Genomic DNA, 17,188 nt, shown 5'->3' on the forward strand with positions numbered 1-17,188 from the left:
AATACAATCATTTTATACATTAGAGGGTAAAATCAAGAAAAGGAAACGTTTACGGTAGTTGGAAAAAGACAACTTTTATGTGTGAGATGACATTTTTATATAATTACAGTTGAATGCAAAACCTTATGAAACTTAAGGGGAACTGACATTTTTTATTCTGAAGACATAAAGATGAAACATGTACTAAGATGTCTTGGTTATCACCTTTGTATTAGTCACCTCCTTCACTCTAAAAACAGTAAAATCTAAACTTAGAAAAATTTTTTTTCTGTAATTGTTAAAATTTTCTCGTTACTAACAAGGTTTTGTCTTTAAGATATTATCTGTTGGGTTTTAATTACACATCCAAAACTTCATACTTACAAAGTCTTCCTCTTCAAACTGCAACTTTTCCACCTTGTCTTCTTTCTTTTCTTCCCTAAACTCTGTAGGTGGTTTTTCTTGAAAGGCAGAACCTTTCCGGGAGTGGAAGCTGCCATTCCAGTGGCGATGGTTCCCTGTGCCACCCCCACTACGCTGGCTCACGCCATCATGACCCCGGGAAGAGCCATGCCAACCAGATACATTCCCTGTGATTCCAGCGTATGCTCCTCCCTTAGAGACACCAGAGTCCACTGAATCGTGGCGGAACAGGGAGGGCTGGTGCCAGGAATCTAGAATAGTAAGGAAAAGTAACATGTTAGATTGTTTGTTTCCTGGACATTCAGAAACAAGTGAGCCAGAATCTCCCTGATCTGGTTTACAGTACTGCCCGGAAGTCCTTCAGAGGACATTTTCAATGAAAGACAAAGTCACAAAATACATAGTTTCTTCCTAAGGTAATTTCTATATAAGTTCAATTAAATAAATGATTCATGAGAACTTAAGATGTTATACCTAGAAAGCCAGGATAGGTGGGTAATAACTAATGGAGTTTTTAATTAAGAATTATGTTCACTAAAGATCATATTTCAAAATTATGGACATGCACCCCAGCCTCCACCACCCGTCAGTTCATCATATTGTAGTGGCTTACATGTTGCTGTGACGCTGGAAGCTATGCCACCAATATTTCAAATACTAGCAGGGTCACCTATCTTGGACAAGTTCCAGTAGAGCTTCTGGACTAAGAGTAGGAAGAAGGATGTGGTGATCTACTTCTAAAATTTAGCCAGTGAAAACTATGGATAAGAAAAGAATACTGTATGATATAGTGCTGGAAGATGATCCCCTTAAGTTAGAAAGCTACAACAATGGACTCAAGCATACCAAGGATCAGGAAGATGGTGGAGGACTAGGCAATGTTTCATTCAGTGGTACATGGGGTCACCATGAGTAGGAGCTGACTCAATGGCAACTAACAACAAACCCCCAGCCTAGGTGTGTCCTGAGTAGCTTAAATGCAGTCATGAAAGTTGGACATGGCTCACCTCCTGTAGTTCGAAGGGGTCCATTGTTGAAAAAGCCATCAGAGGAATTATGTCGACGACGGCTCACGCCAAATCTACCTTCCCCTCGGGATAGGTGCTCTCCGTGTTTTTCAAACGTAGCTGCAGGTGACTACGATGACAAAAGTGTAAAGTGGCAAACAGGTAAGAAGATATTAAATCTCTTTCAATATCTTATTAGGTTTTGCATCAGGCTTTGAGGAAACAACTAATAATGGTGGCAGAAATCTCTATAAGCCACAACAAGAGTACAAAAAGCCTCTGAGTTAATTTAGATAAATCCTAGGTTATATATTCAATCATTAACCCACTTCCTTTATCCCAGAAAGGGAGAAAGATCAGCCACTTCAATTGCTTACACAACAAAGGGGAAAAACCCCAAATAAATCTCTCAAAATCCATTAAAAATAAGCCCCCAAACTTCAGTTTAAAATATTAATCTTGCAAAAGGCAAGAAAAATCAAGACACTTGGTTTGAATAAAAATTCTAAACAGCCTTATTATTGTTGTGAATTATCCTACACTTGGGAAGAAAACCCAAACCCAATGTCATCAAGTGGATTTCAACTCATAGCGACTCTTTAGGACAGAGTAAAACTGCCCCACCGGGTTTCCAAGGCTATAATCTTTACTAAAGCAGGCTGCCACATCTTTCTCTCGTGGAGTGGCTAGTGGGTTTGAACTGCCCGCCTACTGGTTAGCAGTTGAACACTTAACCACTGCACCACCAGGGCTCCTTCCCGCAAGAAAACAACGGGGTAAAAACCACAGTGGTAGACCATTCCAAAACCAAACCAAACCCAGTGCTGTCGGGTCGATTCCGACTCATAGCAACCCTAGAGGACAGAGCAGAACTGCCCCATAGAGTTTCCAAGGAGCGCCTGGCGGTTTTGAACTGCCGACCCTTTGATTAGCAGCCGTAGCACTTAATCACTACGCCACCAGGGTTTCTGCTAGGCCATTAGCACCTACAAATTTTATAAAGCACTTCTTTCCAAACATTGCTCAATACTCAGTAACAATACCATAATTTCAGCATCATCCTCATCTTACCCATTTACACATGAGCAAAGACGTGAGGGAGAATAAGTAGTCTTTTAGGTTATATAACTGAAAGGAAGTTGTTTGAGAAGTTACGTGACAGATGAGTTCTAATGGCCCTTCCTTTTCTATGGAAGTCTATTCTGTGATATTCTCTAATCTAAAATGATAGAGACCAAAGTCTATAAAGCCATGAAAAATATAGATATGTTGACAGGGCTTACAGGAAAACTACAGGTTTGAACACAAAGATTTTTATATTCTTTTTCTTATTATCAGTACCCTCACCAACACTTGGTATTGTCAAGTCTTTTTTTTATCTTAGCCACACCTCTGGATTACAAAGATTTTCTCCTGTTTTCTTCTAGAAGTTTTATTGTTCTGGCTTTTTAATTTACGTTATGATCTATTTTAATTTTTGTATATGACGTGAAATAAGATTTGAGGTTTTTTTTTCCTATAGATATTTGATTGTTCCAGTACCATTTGTTAAAAAGACTAATCATTTCCCACATTCAATTACCCTGGCACTTTGAACTCTGAGGTCTGTTCCATGGCTTTACATGTTTATCCTTATGGAAATACCATACTGCTTTGCTTACTGTAATTTTACTGCAAATATTGAAATCGTATTTCCTAACTCTTTTTATTTAGTTCACTTTGCTAAAATAATCATTCTTTGAAGATATAAAACCTGTCCGCTTTTATAAGTATTTCCTTGGATCCCACACCCAATCCCTCTGGCTCACCACCCCCAAGTCTTAGGTCAGATTAGGCCTATACATGAGATTTTGGGAATTTCACAAGGACAATTCGATACCAAGTTTACAGCAAAAGGTTGTGGGTTTGATTCAGACCAGAAGCATCTTCTAAAATATTCACACTTAAAAATAGGGATGGTAGGCCATTTCATAAGACTCTATCAATTGGCAAAATGGGAAGCATTTTTAAGCAAACTAGCTCCTAAAGTTTTCCTTTATCAATAACTTATGTTATTCTTCTCTATACTGTGACTTGGAAACTGTGGCGGCATAGTACCTAAGTGCTATGGCTGCTAACCAAGAGGTCAGCACTTTGAATCTGCCAGGTGTGCCTTGGAAACTCTATAAGGCAGTTCTACCCTGTCCTGTAGGGTCGCTATGAGTCGGAATCGACTTGACGGCAGTGGGGTTTTATACTGTGACTAGGTGCTCTGCTTTAATCTATATGAACTAGTTGTTCCATTTGTCTTTACCCCAACTCATACATTTTCCCCTGAAATCAAGAAATATACCGCTGTTGTTGCTAGCTGCCCTCAAGTTGATTCTGGCTCATGGTGATTCCATGCGTCAGAGTACAACTGTGCTCCACAAGTTTTTCAGGCTGTGACCTTTCAGAAGCAGATGGCCAGGCCTGTCTTCCAAGGCACTGCTGGGTGGGTTCAAACTGCCAACCTTTCGGCTACTAGCTGAGGGCTTAACCATTTGTGCTAACCAGTGACTCTTATAAGTAGATCGAACCAGTTGTCGTAGAGTTGTTTCCGACTTATAGCGACCCTGTAGAACACAGAACTGCCCCGCGGGGTTTCCAAGGAGTGTCTGGTGGATTTGAACTGCCGACCTTTTGGTTAGCAGCTGAGCTCTTAACTAGTACACCACCAGGGTTCCATAAATAGATTAAAAATCCCCAAAACCAAAACTGTTGCCATCAAGTTGATTCTGACTCATAGTGGCCCTACAGGACACAGTAAAACTGTCTCACTGGGTTTCCAAGGAGTGGCTGGTGGATTCGAACTGCCAACCTGGAAACCCTCCAGGGCAGTTCTACTCTGTCCTATGGGGATGCTATGAGTCAGAATCAATTTTGAGGATTAAATCTGAGATCCATGTAGTAATTGAACAATCACTGCCTCTACTTTTTCCTCCTCCTCCTTGTAGACAAATGTGTTCATTGCAAAGGTCCATGTGCCCAAGAACCATTTATTTCCTTCTCATCTCTGCCCCTCTGAACCAGTAATTGGCTCCAAAACCAAACGTATTGTCGTTGAGTCAATTCCAACTCTTAGCAACCACAGAGGACAGAAGAGAACCACCCCATAGGATTTCCAAGGCTATAATCTTTACAAGGAGCCCTGGTGGCACAGTGGTTAAGAGCTTGGGTGCTAACCAAAAGGTTGGCTGTTCAAACCCACCTGCCATTCCTCGGAAACCCTATGGGAAAGGTCACTATCAGTCGGAAATGACTTGGCAATGGGTTTGGCTTGGAATATTTACAAAAACAGACTGCCACATTTTTCTCCTGTATAGCGGTGGGTGGGTTCGAATTGCTGACCTTTTGGTTAAGCAGCTGAGTGCTTAACCACTGCACCATCGGGGCGCTTAACAATTGATTAGAGGGTGTGTTTTATTTCCAAAGCGTGCTGCAGTTAATATAGGAAATTTTATGCGAGCCACACAATGAGAAAAGCTTAGCATACAACCGGGACACTTGGCAGTCATAGGGAACACACTGATGGGGATTGCCTGTTTATATTATTTTAATATCCTATTAAAAGAGAGGTTACAAATCTATGCAAACATTTTTGAAATCCTCAGGCAAGGCTGAATATACAAAAAACATCATAGACTGGTCGGGGATAGAGAGAACTGGCATGTGTGTAGTTGCTACAGGAATGGAGAATAGTACCTTAGCTGATTGTGGTGTTGAGAAATTTAGCCAAGCAGGAACAAAGTCATGCTGCGCCATTTAGGTCCAGTGTCTCTTTTCAGCAAGGTGAGGCATCCAACCTCATGGCCAGGATCTGAAAATGAGAAAACTCAAATCACTTACGCTGGCAAGAATCTGATACACTGTTCCTAACAAGGTCATAGCTAGAAAGACAGGTGTGCTTATGTGTGGGCAAATGATGTCATCAAAGTTATAGCCCTAAAATGTAATTTTAAAAGATCTTCTGAGCAGTCAGCTTCAGTGTAAAGGAGTCTGTAATTATCCTACGATTCCCACTTTATATAAAGACCTGTCCTCTGAGCCTCTCTACCCTACTTGTTAGAATCCATATCTTAGACAGTCTACAAAAAAGCAGTTCATGAATATATGACCATGAAAAACATAGAAAGAAAAAAACGTGACATGGGTCTGGAAGGGTGTAGGAAGGTAGCTGGTGAATTCTTGAGTTCCATCAGTAGAGCCTAAGAACAGACACCTACTTAAGTACCTGATACTTATGGAGAGAGATTAATCTGCTTCAGGTAATCAAGTAACTTATGGCAAAAACAATAGATGAGATCTTCCTAGAGAAGGAATATACGGTATCTAAAGAGCTTTTCTATTTAGTTCACATTAATTTCCTCAAAGAACTAGCATCAGTTTTCCTGACATCCTTTGGCAACTCCAAGCCACTCTACCGATATTCTCCAAAATTAAATACCTTAGAAAGCAATAGATATTTTCCATGATACATATACATACACGGTCTTCTTTCAAAGACAGACATAAGGAGAATATTTACCCCAGAGTATAAGCTCTGTGGTCCTGTTTTCTGAACTTCTTGAGTCTGCCAGCTGGATCTTCCACGAGGTTCTCTTGGTAAAAGGGTGCTTAAGTAGCCTGGCCAGCAGCACGCCTTGTGATGAAGCACAAAGAAGCCAGGCTCTGTGTGGATCACTTTCTCAGTCCCCTCAATTGCTCATCTTAAACTATCTAGTTCCTGACACTTTCCCAAAAGGGGGAAGGGGAGGGGAAGGGGGAAGGGGAACATAAAAAGGTATTTGTTACATTTAAAAAAGGGGGGGAAGGGGAAAGAGCTATGTCTATGTTCACCTCATTCAACTTCTTTGAGTGATGGCACTATGATGCTGCTTAAATAGATAATGCATGGACATTTGCACAGTGAGTGTAAACACGGTTCATAACAAGGTCATAGCTAGAAAGACAGGTGGGCTCATGTGTGGGCAAGTGATGTCATCAAGGTGATAGCCCAAAAATATAACTTTAAAGTGCTATAAAAGATCTTCTGAGCAGTCAACTCCAGTGGCAAAACATCCACATGACAAAGCCCTTAAAATACAAATCTCATTCTTACTCACACAGTTCTAAAAATGGTGTGCAGTATTTATATTTGTCTTATTCTTAAAAATCTGAAGTTATAAGAAATCCTGTTTAAAAAAAAAAAATCAGACAGGAACTTGATATACTTTTCCCTCCACAGAATAGCAGCTTTCAAGGCAAATTTCTTGGTATAAAGCTTCCAAAAGTATCTTCTATTTCTTTGGTCTTCACTATTTATAAATTCAGAGCAAAATTAAAACAAGTAGAAAGACAGGGGTAAGGGGTAGTCAAGCAAGACAGGTCCAAAGTGAGGTTTTCTTCTTTTCGGTTTTCTGTATTTCACTTTTTCTGCCCCTTTTCGAAGACTGAATTGAGCTTCTGGAAGGTGAAAGGAAGAATCTTCTATAGCTTCAGTAGAGAAGTCACTTATTGCTTTGGATCCATTTCTATCGTTGCTCAATTATTTAAAATGTCACAAAAATCTTCACTCTGTAAGTGAAAAAACAAAACAACACACAGTATCACAAGAGGCACGAATCACTGTTATACATACCTCCGAAAATGAGAAAGTTCAATGACCAATCAAGTCAAGGTCCTGAGAGTCAAAACCCTCAAGTCCAATTCTATTGAGACATTAAAAATTTAATGTGTCACCACCTATACCAATAACATAACTGCATACAGTTCTTAAGGATTTTTGAAAAGTGGCCTTAACAGTTTGCCTTCTTATATAACCATTTCTCCATTCAAAGGTAATTCATTCAGAAATGCAAATTAACGGGTCTTTTAGATTTTCTCTCATAAACGGAATATTTTGCCTTAATTAAGTGGTCGAAGAGCCATACTGCTTGTTGGTTTATTACCATACACTACAATCATCAACTACCTAGTAGTATAACTGAATCCTATCCACAGCCAGGTCCTTAAAACAAGGTTATCTGTCACAGTATTCCTCATACATTACGTTATGCATATTCTTAGATCCTTAGTCATCAATTAAGAGAAATAAGCTCTTACAATCTGACTTAAGATATATACTGAGAGAAGACACAAAAATTACTTTGGCAAATTCCCAACATTCTTCCAGGGTCTAGAAAGTTTTTCTGATATAACGGCTGCTTTTGTGGGCAATTCTGGTCTACACAGATAAATTCCCAGTTTGAAAAATATGTACTTGGCAGCCTTGCTCTACTATACTATTTTAAGTTTACAAAAGCAAGAAACAAATCAGAAAGATGTCCCAAAGGGCTTCAACTGCATCTGTAATGCATTATTTCTTCAGATGAGTGGTGAGTACCAGACTATTCACATATTCTCTACACTTTCTATGTATGTGTTTAATACTTAAGATTGACCACATGCTAGTTGTTTCAATTACTTCCAAAGAATAAGTATCCTATGTTCTCTGACCACACTGTACTGAAATTAGAAAATGACTTTGACTTGTAGCTCCTACACACCCTCTCCTTTTCCTGAACAAATTCTGTGCAAAAGCCACTACATGGGGTCAAACAAAGCAGGAATCTATGGGGATAGCGGGAGGTGCTGCAGAGGCACACAGAGCAGGGTGGTGGCACCAAACCAGGAAGTGAACGATGTCCAGGCAAGGGGGAGGATAGGGAAAAGTGTGTTCATGGCAACAGCCCAGTGCAGGGTGCCAGAAACCACGCAGGATAAAGGAAAGTTTCCTAGCAGGATGGCAGCTCAATGCAGAGCACTGGAGTCTGAGTGGAGTTAGGAGACCATCCTTGTTGTTGTTAGGTGCCATGGAGTCATTTCTGACTCATAGATACCCTATGCAAAACAGAACAAAACACTGCCTGGTCCTCTGCCATCCTTACAATTGTTGTTGTGCTTGAGCTCATTGTTGCAGCCACTGTGTCAATCCACCTCGTTGAGGGTCTTCCTCTTTTCTGCTGACCCTGTACTTTGCCAAGCATGATGTCCTTCTCCAGGGACCGATCCCTCCTGACAACATGTACAAAGTAGGTAAGACGCAGTCTTGCCATCCTTGCTTCTAAGGAGCATTCTGGTTGTACTTCTTCTAAGACAGATTTGTTCGTTCTTTTGGCAGTCCATGGTATATTCAATATTCTTTGCCAACACCACAATTCAAAGGCATCAATTCTTCTTCAGTCTTCCTTATTGTCCAGCTTTCACATGCATACGATGCAATTGAAAATACCATGGCTTGGGTCAGGCGCACCTTAGTCTTCAAGGTGACATCTTTGCTCTTCAACACCTTAAAGAGGTCCTTTGCAGCAGATTTACCCAATGAAACACGTCTTTTGATTTCTTGACTGCTGTTTCCATGGGTGTTGATTGTGGATACAAATAAAATCCTTGACAACTTCAATCTTTTCTCTATTTACTTCTTGGTCCAGTTGTGAGAATTTTTGTTTTCTTTATGTTGAGGTGCAATCCAAACTGAAGGCTGTGGTCTTTGATCTTCATTAGTAAGTGCTTCAAGTCCTTTTCACCCTCGGCAAGCAAGGTTGTGTCATGTGCATAACGCAAGTTGTTAATGAGTCTTCCTCCAATCCTGATGCCCTGTTCTTCTTCATATAGTCCAGCTTCTCGGATTATGTGCTCAGCATACAGATTGAATAGGTATGGTGAAAGAATACAACCCTGACACACACCTTTCCTGACTTTAAACCAATCAGTATCCCCTTGTTCTGTCCGAACAACTGCTTCTTGATCTATGTAAAGGTTCCTCATGAGCACAATTAAGTGTTCTGGAATTCCCATTCTTTGCAGTGTTATCCATAGTATGTTATGATCCACACAGTCGAATGCCTTTGCATAGTCAATAAAACACAAACCTCCTTCTGGTATTCTCTGCTTTCAGCCAGGATCCATCTGACATCAGCAATGATATCCCTGGTTCCATGTCCTCTTCTGAAACAGGCCTGAATTTCTGACAGTTCCTTGTCAATATACTGCTGCTGCCATTTTTGAATGATCTTCAGCAAAATTTGGCTTGTGTGTGATATTAATGATATTGTTCTATAATTTCCACATTCGGCTGGATCACCTTTCTTGGGAATAGGCATAAATATGGATCTCTTCCAGTCAGCTGTCTTCCATATTTCTTGGCACAGACGAGTGAGCACCTCCAGCGCTGCATCTGTTTGTTGAAACATCTCAGTTGATATTCCATCGAGCCTTGTTTTTTGCCAATGCCTTCAGAGCAGCTTGGACTTCTTCCTTCAGTACCATCGGTTCCTGATCATATGCCACCTCTTGAAATGGTTGAACATCGACTAATTCTTTTTGGTATAATGACTCTGTGTATTCCTTTCATCTTCTTTTGATGCTTCCTGCGTCATTTAATATTTTCTGCATAGAAAATATTAAACGGGATAAAGCCAAGCAGGTTGAAGGCTTCCGCACAGGAAGGTGCTTTACACAGGTGTTGCAACCTGTGTGGTGAAGAGGGAATGAATGACTTGAAGGGAAGAGGTGGTAGTGGGGAAGAGGATGGTTACATACTGGGGATGATAAACAAGGTAAAAATATTAACCAGATTTCTCATTGTGGGAGAAAGAGGCAATGATAAAGTTTCAAAATACTTAAATAGAATAAATTCGCAATACATACCTAAAGCAGTATTTAAGAGAAACTAAGCATTAAAAACATTTTTCTTAAAACAAGACTAAAGACAAATGGACCTAAGCATTACTATCAAGAAGATGGGAAGAGCGCAATAGGGCAAACCTGAGCAGAGAGAAAAAGCAAAGAAAAAAAAAGTCAGAAAAAGAAAAGATTCAAAAAATAAAGACAATTCTTTTTAAAAAGATTAAGAGATTAATGCTGATAAAAATGGTGAAGGAAAAAAGATACAAGTAAAAAAAAAAGCATGAAAAGGAGAATATAACTACAACAGATTAAGAAATACTACGAGCAAAACAATATTATGGGCAATTATATTCCAATAAATTTGAAAATCTTAAACTAGATAATTTCTATGACACAGCAAAATTGGCAAAGAAATAGAAACCTTGAACATATCCATGTGCTTTATTTTATATATACACTGTGAACACTTAAATGTGATCAGAAAATATGTCCCCACAAAGGTTCTCAGGGGAAGAAGCTGGATCTCTACCTGTGCAGTTTGCTCTCTTGGGGAGCAAACGAGTGTCTCATTAGTGAGTGGGGATAGGGCTGGTTAGCACTTTGGCCCAGCCTGCAGAAAGAACAGCTAGTTCAGGGACAATTCCTTGGTATCAGCTCCACAGTTCCAGTCTAGAGATTTTTATCAGGGGTGACTGAAAGATACTGTGGGGAATACCAGCTTTTAATACAAATTAAAAGAAGCCAATTTACAAAATATTTAGGAGGAGGTAAAATAGGCAGGACTTGATGACTGATGGGATGTGGAGGCTAAGAAAGAAATAGACTCATACTCCAATTTCTAGCTTGAGCAACTAGGTAGATGATCAGATCATTTGCTGATACAGAGAATAAATGCTAACTGGATACTGTTTCATTCCCAGTTGTTTTTACATAAGTCTACAGGTGTAACTTCCAATAATAAATGTATGATGACACTATCCATGTAATAAGTTCTTCTGGAAAAGTTATCAATCAAATCAACCTTCCTTATGGAAAACACATAATTAACTGTTGCTTACTTTAGTTTTTGTCTTAAGAATTCTGGTTGAAACTACAGAGAACCTGAGGTTCAGGCAAGGAGACGAATCACCCGTTAGGTTATGGAACAATGACACAAGAAGGAAAACTTATCAGTCTTAAAGAAGTCCCCTTTTCAAATACCACTAGGCATATTCCAGCTTCCCAATTCACACTTACACACTACCTTCTAAGTCCTTTACATATCTAATCCCAAATTTTTCTGTAGCAGGATCCCAACTGAAGCAGTGATTGTAAAGGAAGTATTAACTGACAGAAGCTTTGCAATTCGTGTGAAAACTTCTGAAGCTGTTATGTATCTACACCAACTACTTACCCACTGTCCACTACCTCTAATATACTCCTCGGTATACTCATGCAGCAGAATGGTGGGTATGTGTGTGTGAGGAGGGTGTGGTGGGTTGGGGATTGATGACAGATGGGACTGTTTGGTAAGGGAACAAATAAAAGGAGAAAGAGGGCTGATAAGAGAAATTCCTATTCTGGGAAAAAAGGAAGACATGCCAAAATGTGGGTAACGGTTTTATTACGATGTCAGAATACGCACGTTTTATCTTCACTATTAGTCAAAAAATTTTTTTTAATGAACTTACTTTGTTCTGTGAATTTTTATAACTAAAGTTCTTAGTGGTGCCTTTTGAGGCTGTGGCTATTTTTATAGGAGGATTCCAAGGGCTTTTGCTCACTACAAAAAAAATCATTTAAAATTTTCTTAGAGTACTTTTAGAATATAAGGAAGATTAAATTGGAGGGGAAATCAAGATGTCAAGTACATAGTCTGGAACTCAAGGAAAGGTGGGTTCTGGACATAATAACTTTGGGAATTGTCACTATTAGGCAGATGATGTTTAATTAACGTCAGTGGAAAAGGTGAAATCTAGGGAGACTATAAAGTTAAAAGAGTTTCAAAGTCCTGTCTATTGCATTCCTTCTCTTCCATATTTATTTATCACTCTTCATGCCCCCAATAATCTCTAACAAAAATCTCTAAACTGGTTTCACTGGTACTACTAAACCTCTTCTACCTTCCACCTTACCCTTTACTATTAGCCTCCAGATCTCTCTTCATAAATTCAAGATCAAATTATATCACTATTCCTGCTCAGAAATTTTCTGGCTTTCCACCATCCACAAAACACCATTTAAATTCCTCAGCCTGGTAGTCAAAAAATAAGCCTTTTCCCCATCCCTCAAGAGCCAGCCCTAAAAAGTCTACTCTAGTTCACCCAGCAGTGCCTAGGAAGAAAGGCCTGGTGACCTACTTCGAAAATATCAGTCACTGAGAAACCTAGAGAATACAGTTCTACTCCGACACAGATGGTCACCAAAAGTCAGAGTCAACTTGATAGCAACTGGTACTGGTAGTTCTCTTTATTTGGAAGTAATCTCCCTCTCTGATCTCTTTAAATTGTGTCTTCTTGGGCATGTAACACTTGTTCTGCCCAGGATACTTAAAATCATTACCTCCCACTAGGCCAAAAACTTGCTGCTTCTAGAATTGTCTTGTCCTTCTTTGAATCATATATAGCATCTAGCATTGTGCCTTGAAAATGTTAAGGGTTCAAATGTTTCATGAATTAATTTTTAAAAATTATAATAAAGCAAGGATGTGGAGAAACTGGAAGCCTTATACATTACCGGCAGGAACGTAAAATGGTACAGCCAATGTGGAGAAGAGCCTGGCAATTCCACAATAAGTTAAACATAGAATTACCATATAACCCAGCAATTTCACTCCTAAATATATACTTAAAAAAAAAAAAGAAAACAGGTGTTAAAAACTTGCACATTAATGTTCATGGCAGTTCTATTCACAATACCTAAAAGCTGGCAACAACTCAAATGTCCATCAACAGATAAACAAAATGTGGTATATCCACACAACGGAATGTTATTCAGCTACAAAAAGGAATGAAGTACTAATGCATGATACAACATGGATGAACCCTGAAAACATTATGCTAAGTGAAAAGTCAGACACGACAGGCCACATACTGTGTGATCACTTTTATATGAAATATTGGTAATAGGGAAATCAGAAAGCAGGTTAGTGGTTGCCAGGAGTTGGTGGGGAGGGAAAATTGTGGAGTGATTACTTAATGAATATGGGTTTCCATTATGGGTGATGAAAAAGTTCTGGACCTAGAGAGTAGTGATGGTTGCACAGCAATGTGAATGTACTTAATGTCACAGAATTGTATTTAAAAATGGTTACAATGACTGTGTATTTTACTACAATTTAAAAAATTATAACAAAAGTTATTGCTAAGCCAATAGAAATTAAAAAACTGAACTGGTTGCCATCAAGTCAATCAATAGAAATAGTTACTACTAAACACAAACAACACTCTACATCATCCATTCTTTTTCAAGTTTTATTCAAGTGCTGTTCCTCTTTCCCTGCAAGAAGCATCATCAGAATCATTTGTACCTGAATACTTGACCCAATCATTCATTCATATTATTTGTCAAATATTTTATCTTTTCAAAACCTGTATTTTTTAATAATTTTTATTGTGCTTTAAGTGAAAGTTTACAAATCAAGTCAATCTCTCACACAAAAACCCATATACACCTTGCTATACACTCCCAATTACTCTCCCCCAATGAGTCAAAATCTATAATTTATTGTGCATCTCATCTATGCCAGGTACTCTACTAGAGACTTTCCAACATGATCTAATTTTAAACATTATAATTAAGTTTATGCTGTAGGAGGGGAGGAGCCTGATGGCGCAGCAGTTGACCGACCATAATGTCTTTCACCAGGGACTGGTCCCTCCTGATAACACAACCAAAGTACTTGAGTTGAAGTCTTGCCATCCTTGCTTCTAAGCAGCATTCTGGCTGTACTTCTTTCAAGACAGATTTTTTTTATATAGCTATGGGAAAGATCCAAAAATATGCAGTTTCCACTTTTAACCAGTCTTGTTTAATTTTGGCTCCATAAACAAAGTGCCCTGAAGTGCAAGAGTAACAGATATTGATAAGCCTTTCTTGGTTAAAAACTTCTGGGTACACCACCTAGTAAGTTAATAAACAGGTAACAATCATTTCATAAGTCAAAAAAATAGTTCAAGGACCGACACAGTTGCCAATTCTGGACAGACAGAACATTAAAAAAGAAAAAAACCTAACACCACCATTTCCTAAGAGACAATAATGCCATAAATGACAGGCAAATCTCAGGGGAAAAGCTGGCAACCTTACATTGATAATATTCACGAAAGACTGATGTAATCTTTTTTAAAGACGAGTATGAGTGGCAACTACTGCGTTAAGATATCCTGGTCTCTCTACTGTTTTGATTACCACTTCTTTTCTGACTTTTTTCTTTTACCCTGTATAATGGCCCCTTAAAAGCTTTCATGCAGCACTTTTCTTGTTTCTCTGTGCTCTCTTCACCATCTAATTCATTTTCAAGGCTTTAGGTCTCAACTCAAAAAAAAAAAAAAAGGTAGGTGACAAATTCCTGCTGCATTATATCATGCCCATACCCATACTCAAGTACCACTCACAAGGCATTATATTTACTTGTTTACATATTTATTTGGACTACTGTGGTGCAGTGAATTACTTAAAACGGCCCTTCTAGTCAGTCTTTGTGAGTCCCACACAAGAATTTAGTGAGACCATGCAAATAAGGTGCTTGTGGCCCACCAAGGAGACTGGATAGCTTGCTAATAATACAAATAAAGTACATAAAAACCCTGTGAGGTGGGACCATGCAAATAAGGTCTATGGAACCCTAAAACGGGGATTGGTAAATTTTGCCATCCCGCTAGGCTTAAAAGGTGGCCAACCCCAGCACAGAAGGGGGGACCTCACTACCACCAAGAAAAAAGGGCTGAGAGCAGAGCACATCCTTTGGACCGGGGGTCCCTGTGCTGAGAACTTTCTAGAACCAGGAGACAGAGACCTGTAACAAGGAGACAGCGAGAAACGGTGGCACAGCAGTTACAATAGCACAGCAGTTACTATAGCGATAGCCGTGTGAGATGCCTGCAGTGGGGCTTGCCGACTCACAGAGCTAAGGGCTATAACACTTGCCTAACAAGGCCCCAAGCAAGAACCAGCAGCAGAGAGTATGAAGAGGCTATTCTGATCAAGAATTGTATCCTGAGTTGTTCGTTACTTCTCTAATAAACTCCATAATCTTGAGTATTGTCTTGAGTTCTCCGTGGCCACTGCAGCGAATTTAATGAACTCAGCAGAGAAGCAGAGTGTGCCATGGGAGGGACGGCTGGTGTCAGAATCAGTTAAAAAAAAAAGAAGTTGGAGAGGGGAGGCATGTATGACCTCCACCTCGTAAGAATCAGCTTTGGGCTGATGCTAATAGTAGTCCTCTCTCCCCCTTGTGAAGTTAGACAAGGAGGCCCATTCTTACCACTACAAATAGAAACATGTGGTAGGAATTAATAGTGAACAGGATAATTTCATAGTACAGACAGGGTCTGTTCCAGGTACCCAGAAATGTCAGTTTAGAATAGTAAGAGGTGTTGACAACTCAATTCGTATCCCCCTCATCTTACTGCTTGTCTTAGTAATACAGTGCCGCTGTAACAGAAACACTGCAAGTGGATGGCTTTAACAAAGAGAAATTTATTTCCTCACAGTAAACGAAAAGTCCAAATTCAGGGTGTCAGCTCCAGGGGAAGGCTTTCACTCTCTGTTGGCCTTCTCTTCTACCTTCCCCCATACTAGGAGCTTTTCTGTGCAGGGACCCTGGGTCCAAAGGACAGGCTCTGCTCCTGGCAATGCTTTCTTGATGGTATGAGGTCCCCAACTCTCTGCTTGCTTCCGTTTCATTTCTTCTAAGATACAAGGTGGTGCAGACCACACCCTAGGGAAACTCCCTTTACACTGGATCAGGGAAGTAACCTTAGAAAGGGTATTACAATACCACCCTAATCCTCTTTAACATAAAATTACAATCACAAAATGGAGGACAATCAGGTAATACCGGGAATTATGGCCCAGCCAAATTGATACACACATTTTGGGGGGGGGGGTACATAATTCAATCCATGACGCTGTTCTAAAGAGCTCTCCTCAAAGCATTCTTTATTCCTTAAACTGCAGAGCCCAAGACTATAATTCTGCGTATCTTCAGATATTCACTAACCCTAACATCTCCTTTCCAGATCTCATGATTTGACAAAAAAACCCACAAAACTTACATTTAAATGTCTATCACTTTCACTTCCTCCAAATGACTGATTTTAGTATAACCCTACTATAGTCTACTCATATAGTTTCCCTCATAAGTCCTCATTAAGGAGAATGCAAGGGTTAATGGTGCCTTGATTGCTTAATTTTTATTATTATTTTTTTAACATTTCATGTTTTCTTGATTTTTAATCTTCATGTCAATACTTCATAGGAAAAAGTCCAAAGTCACTTACTACCTTAGTACTTACTTTTAACTTCAGAGGACATAAATTCCTATCTAAGAATTTCTTAAGAATATGAAATTTGAGCATGTCTTCATTAAACCCTGGAGGCGTAGTGGTTAAGTGCTATGGCTGGTAACCAAAGGGTTGGCAGTTTGAATCCTCCAGGCGCTATTTGGAAACTCTATGGGGCAGTTCTACTCTGTCTATGAGTTGGAATCAACTTGACAGCACTGGGTTTGTTTTTTTGTTTTTATGGTTTTCAATGAACCAAAAGGGGACATAAAATACCTTAAGATTTTTTCCACTATGCCATTTCTTTTGGTTAAGAAAACACTTAACGACCATGGTTATTAATACTGTGTAAAGTTTGCTATTATTTGATTGGGGTCCAATAAAGAAAAAAATTTTCTATTTTTTCTTAAAAATTTATTCACTTTATTGTGGTGAAATATATATGACATTTGCCATTTCAACCATTTTTATATGTAAAATTCAGCAACATTAATTACATTCACAATGTTGTACAACCATCACCACTATCCATTTCAAATTTTTTTCATCACCCTTAACAGAACTCATTACTCTTTAAGCAATACCAGCCCCCACTTGGCTCATTTATATCACAGCACATATTAGAGC

The 17,188-nt window shown here is 39.2% G+C and overlaps 1 protein-coding gene across 3 annotated transcripts in view; it reads right to left on the reverse strand.

Moving 5' to 3' along the window:
* GPBP1L1 (GC-rich promoter binding protein 1 like 1) overlaps positions 1-17,188 on the reverse strand; it is a 60,880-nt gene that overhangs the window by 28,258 nt on the left and 15,434 nt on the right. For all 3 annotated transcript variants that reach the window (XM_023554689.2, XM_003415571.4, XM_010595322.3), the window contains 4 exons: positions 5,956-6,983; positions 5,133-5,247; positions 1,410-1,539; positions 364-653 (listed from right to left, as the gene is read on the reverse strand). In XM_023554689.2, the coding sequence (XP_023410457.1) occupies positions 364-653; positions 1,410-1,539; positions 5,133-5,192 (480 nt within the window). In that variant the 5' untranslated portion in view covers positions 5,193-5,247; positions 5,956-6,983. The remainder of the gene's footprint in view (positions 1-363; positions 654-1,409; positions 1,540-5,132; positions 5,248-5,955; positions 6,984-17,188) is intronic.

Source organism: Loxodonta africana, chromosome 3 (assembly GCF_030014295.1).
Source record: "Loxodonta africana isolate mLoxAfr1 chromosome 3, mLoxAfr1.hap2, whole genome shotgun sequence".
NCBI lineage: Eukaryota > Metazoa > Chordata > Mammalia > Proboscidea > Elephantidae > Loxodonta > Loxodonta africana.